At 36.5% G+C, this 12,727-nt stretch overlaps 1 protein-coding gene across 7 annotated transcripts in view; it reads left to right on the top strand.

Moving 5' to 3' along the window:
- Positions 1-12,727, top strand: part of LOC135233784 (two pore channel protein 1-like) — a 134,712-nt gene that overhangs the window by 51,124 nt on the left and 70,861 nt on the right. For all 7 annotated transcript variants that reach the window (XR_010323936.1, XM_064297665.1, XM_064297664.1 and 4 more), the window contains exon 12: positions 456-580. Coding sequence is in view for 6 of the 7 variants with exons in the window: in XM_064297665.1 (XP_064153735.1) it covers positions 456-580 (125 nt within the window). In the remaining variant the exon portion in view is untranslated. The remainder of the gene's footprint in view (positions 1-455; positions 581-12,727) is intronic.

The raw sequence follows: 12,727 nt of genomic DNA, 5'->3' as shown, positions 1-12,727 counted from the left end.
CCCTGTGATGAGTTGTACTAGATTTTCATCAAATATGTGGAGGCACTGGCACAAGAGTCTTTATGTAGGCCTAAACTTTTAGATGGGTGATAAATGTAACCTCTATCAATGATTTTTATCTATGCTTTTGTATGTGTAACTTATTCCCCTTTTTAAAAAAAAATATTTTTTACATTTTTTTACTCCTGCTATGGACCTCAATTTATGATGAGTCTTGAATAAAGTGGAAATGAAAAAAAAAAAAAATGAAAAGTGATACCATGTCAAGTTTAGTTGTTAACAATTAATTACATTACTGGCATGTGTCATACGCTCTTATCCAGAGTTACATGCAAAGCAAGCACAAGTGCAAAGATCAGGGATTAGAGTGCAGTAATTCCTGAATGGGGAACATTGAAGGTCAAGTTTCCAATGATCGAATTGCTCCAGCACTCATATTCATAATCTTTTTTCAGAGGCCCAATGGAGTGTCCCTAAAGCAGTTTGATGGGCTGATGCGTTTCTACCAACCACGGATGAGTGCCCGTGATCGCTTCCTGACTTTCAAGGCCCTTAACCAATCTGGTCTGTCCATGCTCAGGTACACACTTTTCCTCACTGTCTACAGCAATGGATGTTGGCACATCTTTACATAATGAAAACGGTGAGGCCAGGGATAAGTTTTTCAACAAAGGAGACTACATAATGCAGATTGTTGCTGTTGTTCTTGTGAGCCAAGTAGATAAAAATATATTGTAAGTATCATGAGACTACTTAACCTTAATAAACATTCAAATGATAAGACTTGATGCAAAATGTGTATGTGGACCTGAACTGTAACTTGTAAAAATTGGTATTGTTTTGTGACAGTGTGTGCTGAATCAATTTGAGTGTTGGTGAAAGTCATTGATCATTTAATTGTTGTAAAATTTGTGCAAGAAAACATTTGTCTTGAACAAAAACATAATTTCTTGAATTATTTAAAATTTTATAAATATGTACATCCTAAAAATATTCTGGCAATAGAAATGTGATAGACCTCTGCAATGAATGGTGCAATTTAAGCGCAATATCAGCTGGAATCTGTTTTTTCGCAGAAATTCTTTATATAATTCAAGTACACTTTGATTCAAGTACATTCATACTGTTTTCTTCTTTGTGCAACAACAAGACAGTGGGCTCTATTTTCCAGAATCAATGTTGCATGGCGCATGGGTGCAGTCAGTGGTGCACTGGGCGTGGGTATTGAATGTTGGTATTTTCATGACCCAAGGCAAGGAGCACACAGCTGAAAGCATACGGCGCAGGTGGAAAATGGGCTGGATTATTCTGAATATAATATCAGTAGGTGTGTTGCAGCTGGATTAATTTATAGCCAATAAAGTGACCTCATTCCCTTTCAGAATTGTGTTGTTACATCCCCAGTCTAGGTTAGGGCATAATGCGTAAAATTTAGGTGGGAATCCTCTCTCCCCTCCCCAGCACTGACCAAACCAACAAGTTTATTTAACCTCTTAGTGCACAGCCCCTAGTGGTCGGCACGCCGGCGTGCCGAGATTACTAAACTCAAGCATTCGGTGCTACTGCAACCAAAGTGTGAGATAAAAACAGAAACGCGTTGTTTTAGTTTCATTAGTAGACGATACACGACAACTATGCCGAAAACGGAGTTTCGCAGCCCCACCATTGTCGCTCTGGTCGTTAATTTAACACGCACCCCCTCCCTGCAGTATCATCTAAAAAACACCCCCCACCCTTGACATAATGGACAATATTGTCTATCTTGGCATTCATAAAAATATACTTTCACCACTAAAATATCAACAAGATAAACCTGACAATAGCCCTAAGATATGCCTATACAGCAGTGAAAACGCTGCTCACTGAATAACGAAATAAACAAGAAAAAGTTTTTTAAAATTCTACAGTCAATATCTGGGACTAAATATTGAATAAATATACAACCTTACTGTTGGTTTTACGTGTAGAGATGTCCCTTTTGAGACTGAGTTGTCATATATTGTCTTGAACAATCCGTTTGGGAAATATACGCGCATCTGTGACGCCTGGGTATCTTCCAAAATAGCTGTGCGTAATACATTACATTACATTACATTACAGGCATTTGGCAGACGCTCTTATCCAGAGCGACGTACAACAAAGTGTATAACCATAACCAGGAACAAGTATGACGAAACCCCTAGAGAGAAGTACCGGTCCAAGTGCAGGGAACAACCGCATAGTTCAACTTGGACCCTTAAACTGATTTACACTAACACAACGAGAACGGCAACAACGCAATCTATGGAAAAAATACAAGCAGTAGTTAAGACAGTTAATGCACCTAAGTCACCTAATACCACACCTGTTGTTTATGGCGTCGTTGCCCTTTTTAGTACAGTCTGGCTTGACTGACAATTAATTTATTCAGTAGGTGAGAGTTTAAGCTTTCTAACGATGTATAACATGTCTGATTTTGCTTTTGGAATAGCGTTTTATATGTCAGCGTAACCAAAAATTTTCTTAGCATTGCATGCACTTACGCATTCACTCTATGTTAGCATAAAAATACCCTGCACCTAACGAAACGTGGTCAGTGATATTTTGTAATTTTTTGGAAAATACTATTATTATTGAGGACTTCTGGACATAGCTAGGCCATATGTTTGCTGACAGATCTAGCTGACATCGTTTTCTGGAGCAAAACAGAAACAAATAGAACAGTATCATTGATACTGTCTCTGTCTCCATCTACTGAATGTAGATTAGATTTCATCATTACGTTATTTTTTAAATTGAGTGTCTTTAAATAGGTTAGTGGTGTTATATAATGTGGATATTTCACACTGTAATGTAAGCGTTAGTTAGTAGTGTAATAGTTTTTGTGATGCATGCAACAGTGATGACGAGAGTGTTGGAACATTGCCAAAACGTGGTGGACGGTTGAAAATTGTTTTCATATCGTCCCATCCCCATACAAGAAAACATACGAGAGTACAGAGTATAGAAATACATACAAGACTTAATTATTACACATTTAGGTACTGTACAGCATTATGTGACAATATTTTTTTTGCATTATTTTTAAATCTGATATCAATGTTTCATCTTAAACCTTCATAAGGGGCTCATTTATATGCTTTACAATGGACAAAAAGCATTGTATTCCTTTTTGGAGAGATTATGTTTCTGGACCCCTAGCTATTTTAGACCACTGTACTGACAGACAGCTTGTAATTACCACTTGAAAATTATGCAAAAGTGAATTTCTTGAGTCAAAACAGTTGAATTGTTATGAAAACATGATTATGTTGTTATTTACACCAATGCATAATTTAGACCTAACATAACGTAACATGATATAATGACGAAAACAGGCCATTCAGCCCAACAATGCTTGCCATTTTCCTAACTAAATTAGTGCTCTGGTTACCAACAGGCTAGATTGTATCTAACACTGTATTAAGCCAAGTCTTGAAAATCCCCAGAGTTTCTGCCTCTACTACGTGACCTGGCAGGCTATTCCACACATTGACTACTCTGTGTGAATTTTTTTCCCCTAATGTCTGTATGGAATCTACCTTTTGTTAATTTCCATTTATGCCCCCTTATATCTGTTCTACTAACAGAACTCAACCTGAAGAGTCTCTTGTAGTTCACTTTGTCGATCCCCTTTGTGAATTTAAAAGCCTCAATCAAATCACCCTTCAGTCTCCTTTTATTAAGCTTGAAAAGATTAAGCATCTTAAGTCTTTCCTCATAGCTTTTATCTTTCATACCAGGAATCTATTTTGTTGCTCTTCTTTGAACTTTTTCTGGAGCCTCTATATCTTTCTTGTAGTAAGGTCCCCAGATCTGCACACAATACTCCAAGTGTTGTCTAACAAATGTAGGGCTGTGCCCGGATTCGGATTCGGCAGTTCAATATGACGATTCGTTTTATATATAAAGGTCTATAAGACTTTCTGGTAAAATAGTACATTGCCATGCATTTCAGTGCTGATTTAGACCACATTAACATAGTCAAGTGCAACAGAGTCATATGAACATTTCTTGAGCATTTAAAATCAATAAATCCATTAAGACAACTGCATATGAAGCCAGATGTCTGATTTGAATTGCCGACAGTGCATTAGCCTGCGTGCGGATTTGTCGGAATCACGTGTTGGAATAATGAGACAGTAGGCTACACAGGTATTTCTGGTTAAACCTAGCTCTTATAACTTCTTTATTTTAATTAAAAATGAACAAACAAATGAAACAGTTTAAATAAATTCATAGCATTGTCCGCTTTGAAATAACTGACATATCTTCTTCAACAGGATAGGGGCTTAGGCTACTTCTTTATTTCTCTTTAAATATAAGAAGCCTAATATAGGCCTACATATAAACAAACATGTAAAAGAATAAATTAACAAATGAAGCAATTTAAGATTTGAATTATTTTAGTTGAAAATAATGCATTTGTAAACAACAGTTTAAATAAATGGTATTGTCAGCCTTGAAATAACTGACATCTCGTCTTCAACGAGACCCTTTTTATTTCTCTTAAATACAAAAAAGTAATATATAAATCTAAATAAACGTGTAAAATAATAAATGAACAAATAATGCAATTTAAGATTAGACTTCTTTTAGATTAAAATAAATGAAAACTGTTTAAATAAATTCACAGCATTGTCCACTTTGAAATAATAACTGACCTCTTGTCTTCAAAATAATATTTGATTTCTGTAGGCTATTTCCCTTTAAACACAGCATAAAAAATAACTAATAAATCTAAACAAGTGTAAGTTAGTGTAAAGTGTAAATAAATAATCAAATCAAACACAAATTAGGATTAGCCTATAATTATTTAAGTTGAAAAAGCAAACGTTTGTATTCAGACTTTTCCTACACAACAAAATAAATATAAAATGAATGATTTAACGGGAGTGGTCTTACTTTCCCAAGTTATCCAGTGTTCTTCAGGTTTCGGCTTCTCCCTTCAGTTTACCGCGCATGTTGTCGTGGAATTTGTCTGGCACGCGCAGGTTGCAAGAATATAAACACTGAATTCCTTTTATTTTATTTATAATTCAATATTGTAATATAACCACTGTCCATTTTTGTAAGATTCTATAATGATGTATTCCGATATTGTAATGCACATTGACTGTCTAAAAAAAAAAAAAAACGACTGCTCGACTCAAAGAATCACAGTCGACTGAGGGGTCTCTGACAGATGATTCGAATTGTCGACTTTCAGGGGGCAGCCCTAAACAAATGTATTGTATAAGATAAGTATAACTTCCTTGGATTTATGCTCAATAGTTTTGGCTATATATCCCATTCATTTTCCAGGTTTCCACTTCTGGATTTTATTAAAATCTTCTTGGAGTACTTTAGTAGCTTCCAGACTATTAGCTGGGCCTCCCAGTTTTGTATCATCTGCAAATTTGACCCTGTCAAGGTCATTGATATAAATTAGGAAGAGCAGTGGTCCCAGCACCGATCTTTGTGGGACTCCACTTCTAACAGCTCCATGCTCAGATAATATCCCTCCTGCTACTCTTTGTGTTCTACCCTGTAGCCAGTTCCAGATCCACTCTGAAATACATCCTCTAATTCCTACTGTCTTTATTTTACTAACAAGTCTTTCATGTGTTAAAAATGCTTTTTGGAAAACTAAGTATATAAAATCATAAGCCATGTTATAATCAAAACACTTGGTAGCTTCTTCAAAGAATACCAGAAGGTTTGTCAGACATGACCTTCCCTTACGAAAGCCATGCTGGGTATCCCTTAGGATGTTGCTATTTTCAAGAAATACTTCCATCTTGTCTCTAATGATAGATTCCTTTATTTTCCATGTGATGCAAGTTAAACTTACGGGAAAATATAGAAAATATAGTACCCCAGGGACCACAATGCAGTATAAGAACTGCCATAAACAATTACAGATAAAAATAAATAAAAGAATTAAAATTATAACAAAGAAAAAAATTTTTATCAAAGTTAAATTGGACCGTATATAATCATATAATCGTTGATTTGCTTTTGAATAAGCTATGATTGTGCGCACATTACACGGGAAAGCCCTGAAATTGGCAATTCGCCATATGCTGTGCGACACGAAAATTGCAAACAGCTGCGGTGAAATTGCAATGCACTGCTTGATCTTGACTGACACTCCCTCAGCAGTGGTTCCCCTATAACTTTGGTGCATGGTGAGTCACGAAATTACCAAATGGCTCAGACGTTTCAAAATCCCTGATGAAAATACCACTTTGCCAGTGTGACTGCTTACAACATACCATGTGCCGGCAGGAACATAGAGCCCAATGTTATTTGTTGTTTAATTATATGCAGTTACATGCATACATTGTATACTAAATTATATCTCAACAAAAACACATTTTCAATGTACAAAAATGTCAAGTTACTTACCCATACAAAGAATTATCTGTAAGTCATTCATTCAAACTTGCTAAATCTAGGCCTTCCTTTAAAGGTATTGATATCAAAATGAGGCCTAGTTACTACAAGCAATATTGCCTATCATAGCTCATGCAAATTAAACAAGCTATATTTCAAAGCAATGCTACCCAAAGTTTCCTAAATTATTTCACATAACTTGGCCCCCATGTTTTTTCATCTCATCTCATGAAGAGAAGTAGGTCATTCAAACTTTGTCTCTCACATCAAAGTGTCAAGTGTGAATTGACAAGTCATTTACAGTGAATCTGCAATTCAGCTGGTACACTTAAAAAATGATAAAAATGACTACACTATATATTTGAACAGAATTATGTGCATCAAGTGCTTTAGCTGTATGAACAACACATAAGAAATACAATTCTTTATTATTATTATTATTATTATTATGGGGCCAATCACCAAGGGTGTGTAGGACCCCTATTATTTTTGCTAGGATTCTTCTTATTCTTCCTCTTCCTCTTCTCCCTACATTTTCACCCCTTTCACATGCTCAATAACTACCAAACAAAATTTGGCATGCTTGGTATTGTATTCCTTCCAATTTATTATGCATGACACGCATGCAAAAGGAACTCTAGGTGGCGTTACAGTGCCACCTGCAAAATTGCAACTTTGAAAAAATTATTACGCCCAATGCATTTGACATGCATCCACCAATTTTTTTTCCTCACGTCTGCCGCCTCATTTTGAACTTATAACATCATTGAACCCCTGGTGTCTGCCTTGTTTATTTTCCTCCATTTCATTTTTTTTTTGAAAAACTAAAACTTTTTCATACTTGTCCTAGAATGTCAGCCCCAATCTCATTAGGCATGTTTGGTCTAACACATGTACCTGTATTAAGTTGCGAAGGAAATTTTGATATCTTAAAATATGTTTACAGGACTGAAATTTCAATTTGGACAAAAATGGCTGACAATGCCCAAAATATGTTTGGCCACAAACTTGCTGATTTTGACGATACTCCTAGGCATGATAGATAATTATATTGTGGACAAGCACACACAGCCTCACAGTGTTTTAGTGCAAAATATTCCTTTGCATAGGCTCCATTTGGCCAAATTGTAACAAAAAAAAAAAAAAAGAATGCTTCGTTCCAACAGTCCTGAGAAATACGTGCCGCTCAATCCAAGATTCTTAAAGATAATCAAATATGAATATGCAAAAATTGTTCAAAAAATCTTTGCCTGTACCTTTACATCCAGCCACTGTTGAAATTTTGGAAATTTCAAAATTGAAAAGGGACCCATGTAAATGATGTGCATCTCATTCTGCGAACCTAGCACCCACGGTACACTACAGCTCAACTCAAAATTGCAATATTCAAACCATTATTGCCGATATCCCCTTACATGCAATAAACACCATATTTTGTATGCATGCTATATGGATAAGGTTTACAGTCTATGACAAATTATACAACCCCAATTCCAAAAAAGTTGGGACAGTATGGAAAATGCTAATAAAACAAAAAGGAGTGATAATGTAAATTATATTCACCCTGTACTATATTGAAAACACTACAACAGGACATTATTTGATGTTTTACCTTGTGAATCTAATTGTTTTTTGAAAATATACAATCATTTCAAATCTGATGACTGCAACACGCTCCAAAAAAGTTGGGATAGTCGAGTGTTTACCACTGTGTAACATCATCATTTCTTTCAATAACACTTAAGCGTTTGGGCGCTGAAGACACCAGTTGGTTAAGATTAGCAAGCAGAATTTTCCCATTCTTCCATTATGCAGGTTTTCAGCTGTGCAATTGTACGGGGCCTTTGTTGCCGAATTTTGCGCTTCATAATGCGCCACACATTCTCATTCGGAGACAGGTCAGGACTGCAGGCAGGCCAATCTAGTACCCTCAATCTCTGTTTACGCAGCCATGCACTTGTAATCCGGGCAGAATGTGGTTTGGCGTTGTCCTGCTGAAAAATGCAGGGACGTCCCAGGAGAAGATGGCATCTGGATGGCCGTATATGTTGCTCCAAAATTTGTACATATCTTTCTGCATTAATGGTGCCCTCACAGATGTGCAAGGTACCCATACCATGGGCACTGACACACCCCCATACCATGACAGACGCTGGTTTTTGGACCTGATGCTGGTAACAGCTCAGATGGTCCTTTTCCTCTTTGGCCCGGAGGACACGATGGCTGTTTTGTCCAAAAAGTATTTGAAATGTTGACTTGCGGACCACAAAACAGGCTTCCACTGTGCTACTGTCCATCTCAGATGAGACCAAGCCCAGAGAAGTCGGCGGTGCTTCTGGACAGTGTTGATGTATGCCTTCTGCTTTGCATAATAAAGCCTTAACTTGCATCTGTAGATGTAGCAGGGAGTGGTGGACTGACAAAGGTTTACTAAAGTATTCCCGAGCTCATGTCATGATATCCATTACCGACGCATGACAACTTTTAAGACAGTGACATCTGAGCGATCAGAGATCACGTGTATTCAGAAGTGGTTTTCGGCCTTTACGCACCGAGATTTGACCGGATTCCTTGAATCTTTTAATTATATTTTGCACTGTAGCAGGTGAAATGCCCAAAATCCTACCGATTTGTCTTTTGGGAACGTTGTTCTCAAAGTGCTGGATTATTCGCTGACGCATCTGTTGGCAAATTGGCGAGCCTCGACCCATTCTTGCTTATAAAGGACTAGGCCTTTCTTGGAGGCTCCTTATATACTATAACATGATTGCCTTACCTGTTTAACGTCACCTGTATCACATCACCGTGATATTTCAACTTGTCACATTGTTATTAGTCCTAAATTGCCCCTGTCCAAACTTTTTTGGAATGTGTTGCAGGCATAAATTTCATAATAAATGTATGTCTTCAAAAAACAATAAAGTTAATTAGGTAAAACATGAAATACCTTGTCTTTATACTGTTTTTGTTTGAATACAAGTCAAAGTAAATTTACAAACTACTTTTTATGCTTTTATTTGCATTGAATTTACCGTCCCAACTTTTTTGGAATTGGGGTTGTAAGATTCTATGGCAAATTTTGGCTGAACAACAATGACTTTTCTGATAGAATTTAGTTCAGATACACAGACTGCATTCTACCTCTGGCAGCCATAAAACCCCCCTCCTTCCCCTCCACACGCAAACATCTGCAGTGTGCTGTTCTTGAGCCTTACCGTATAGCTATATTCTGTTTTCTACAAGCATAATTGCCCTATAAATTATTTTGCCCATTATTAAAAAATATATATTGGTCTTTTTGAGGTTAAGTGCATCAAAACAACAATATAGGCATCTCTATATTTATGAGACTATGACATTTCATTAAGCACCATGTAAAGACAATGCTTTTTGAAAAAGTGATCATCTTTACATGGCAGTGTTTCAGGAAATGTCAGTCTAATGAATATTAAAATGGCAATATTGTTGTTTTGATGTATTCCAGGGGCCACAGATGTTTGTTACCTTCAAAACTCATCTTACAGTCTTTGCAGTCATTTGTGCAGTTACAGCATATGATGCATGCTTTCCATGTAAATGACATTGTTTCTCAATTAACCTGCTTACAGTTTGCTGCTGGGAAATCATGTTATTTCTGTGGAAAACAGGCATCATATGCTGCAACTGCACAAATTACTCTAAAAACTGTAAGATGACTTGCTGTCATTTTCTATGCAGGTCACCTTTCTTAAACATGAAAACATACACTATACATAAGGACTATATGATAAACAATTCTCGTATCAGGACCGCTTTGTTGGGCGGTGGTTCATATTATGGTCCTGATTATAAATGTTTCAAAGCTTTATTGAATACAGTATTGATAGCATCACTACCACAACTTCACTTCTCCGTTTTAAAGCAACCTGTGGAAGTATTCTCAATAATTGGCATCATTGTAAGTTGGACTAAGAACAGGCTACAGCTACAGTGCTTGCACAAAGACTGTAATGAAGTGCATACAGGATTCTGCACAAGTGACTCGCATTAAGTGATGCATGTTGCGTAACCTCACTTTGTTTAAATCTAGGGAACATATCAGTTATAATCCATATCCTGGATTTCTCATTTTGGGGTAGTGTGCTTTACTTGCATTTCACATTACATGACCACTTGTGGGTGAGAACAGGACAGGCAGAAAGGCAAGGATGTTCAGCAGACAATGGGGGGGGAAATCAACAACTCAAAGTGGTACTTTTGCTCCTGAGAGGCAAATGGCCTGGTGCACAACCAACATGAGGTCCATGTCTGCGCATGTGCCAGGCTTGGAAGAAGAAAGGACAGAATCATTCACACTGCTTGTCTCAATCACATATCGGGATAGGTTTGTAAAATTAAATATTTTATATCATTTTTAGAAATATTTATAATAAATATTTGTAATACTCAATTTTTTCTGTATGTATTTATTAATTGTACCCCCTTTCTCTTGTGCAAAGGATGGTATAGGCTGTGAAGAAAATTTGGCAATAGGGATATTAAAGTATTCTATGTATTTATTTGTCTACAGTAGGTATTTTATTATCATAATATTTATTTAAATATATTTACTTCATTTATTTATAATCATGATATTTAGTTTAAGTCATAAATATTCAAAGATTTCTACATTTTGAAAAATTTACTTTGTAACCAAATATAACCATATCCTTTTTGGAGTGTCATTTTTGTCAGCTGTTTAAAGAATTCATATTGATGTCTTCTTCCATGAAGCAATTTTTGTTATTTGACACTTTTATGTGACACATAAAGTTTGAATGACCACATTTTCTTCAGATGGTAAGATAAACAAAAAACACAGGGCCTTAGGAATACAGCATGTTTATTTTGTGTGAGCTATGATGGCCAATGTTGTTTGTTGTAACTTCACCTCATTTTAATATGAATACTTTTAATGGCAGGCCTAGATTTTACCAGTTTGAATGAATTACTTGTGTATACGTTTTGTATGAGTGAATGGCTTGGCATTTTTGTACCTTGAAAATGTGTTTGTTTTTTGAGATATCATTTCTTTTTGTACTGTGTTTACTATCAGAGAAAGAGACACGTACATACATGCAAACACGCATACATTCCTGCTAGAAGAAACATATTGGCCTGGATTCAGTCAATAGAAATTTAAGTGTTTGTAATATTTTTAATTGATTATGGTACAGTAAATGTTTTATTGGGTTGTATGGTATGGTAAAATGTAAATAATGACAAAAATATTCAAATATCTCAGTGATTTATGTGTTTGTCATTGTATTGTTGCATCAAAACAGCGGTGTTTACACTTGGAATTACAATTTTGTGATGTCTGAGAACTTGCTTTGCAAATCCAGTACATGTAAAAGATCTTCACATCTTGCCGCATTGTAATTTGTGTAACATTTCCTTGCCTTTCTGCTTTCCAAAACATTAGCTGGACCGCAAACAATCTTCCTGTTTGTCCAAAATGATCACGTTCAACCAAGTCCTCAGGCAAGAAAGACATTTGTGTCCAGCTAGTTTGTCCAATTGTTCTTTGATTTTATTGTGTCTTCTATAGACATGTACATTGGAATTAAGATGAAGAGAGTAAATGTAGCCCAACTCTGACGATGACATTAAGTGGCTACAGTCCTTACATAATCTTTCATTTGTAACATTGAAGGATAGCAAATCTGATATCTGAGGGCGCTTGGCGCACATTTGTGTGAGGAATTTTGTAACATCTTGCTGCTGAGGTGTATTGAAAGGTTCTCCCATAAAGTTGCAAATTTCTTCAGTGTTCAAAGAAACTGCAAAATGTAGTTTATCATACTTGGTGGCAAAGGTCATTAAGAATGGTTTGATCACTGTTTTTTTTAGAGAGTGCTTAAATGGCTGTCAATGAAGACACTGTACTGTGGTATTGGCATAGCATGAGGTGAGACTAGAATTGAGCAAACCTCTGACCATGTGATCAACTATTGGGGTGCTTTGGAAAGTGGATGGCATTTGCTGGTCTTGCACAAAATTTTTGGATTGACTCAAGAAATGCACACAGACTTTCACTTAGTGTTTAGTGCTTCACTTCTGGCTAATCCTCTCGGCACTGTAGAGGGCTCAGGGTACTGTACTCTGCAACAGCAGCTGGATGTGCTGTAATGGAGGTTGGGTTAAAATGAATTGGGAGAAGTCCACTCAGAGAAGTTACCCTGGATAGAGCAACAAAACTTTGGGGCACGGGAGAAAATGGAGTTACCCACGTCTATCAACCAGAGGTGGACAATCCAGGTTCAGGAAGTAAAAGTTCACCCCAGGATTTTGTTCCAGTCACCTGGATTTG

The sequence above is a fragment of the Anguilla rostrata genome, chromosome 10 (assembly GCF_018555375.3).
Source record: "Anguilla rostrata isolate EN2019 chromosome 10, ASM1855537v3, whole genome shotgun sequence".
In the NCBI taxonomy this organism is placed as follows: domain Eukaryota; kingdom Metazoa; phylum Chordata; class Actinopteri; order Anguilliformes; family Anguillidae; genus Anguilla; species Anguilla rostrata.
This window is presented reverse-complemented; position numbering and strand designations above follow the sequence as displayed.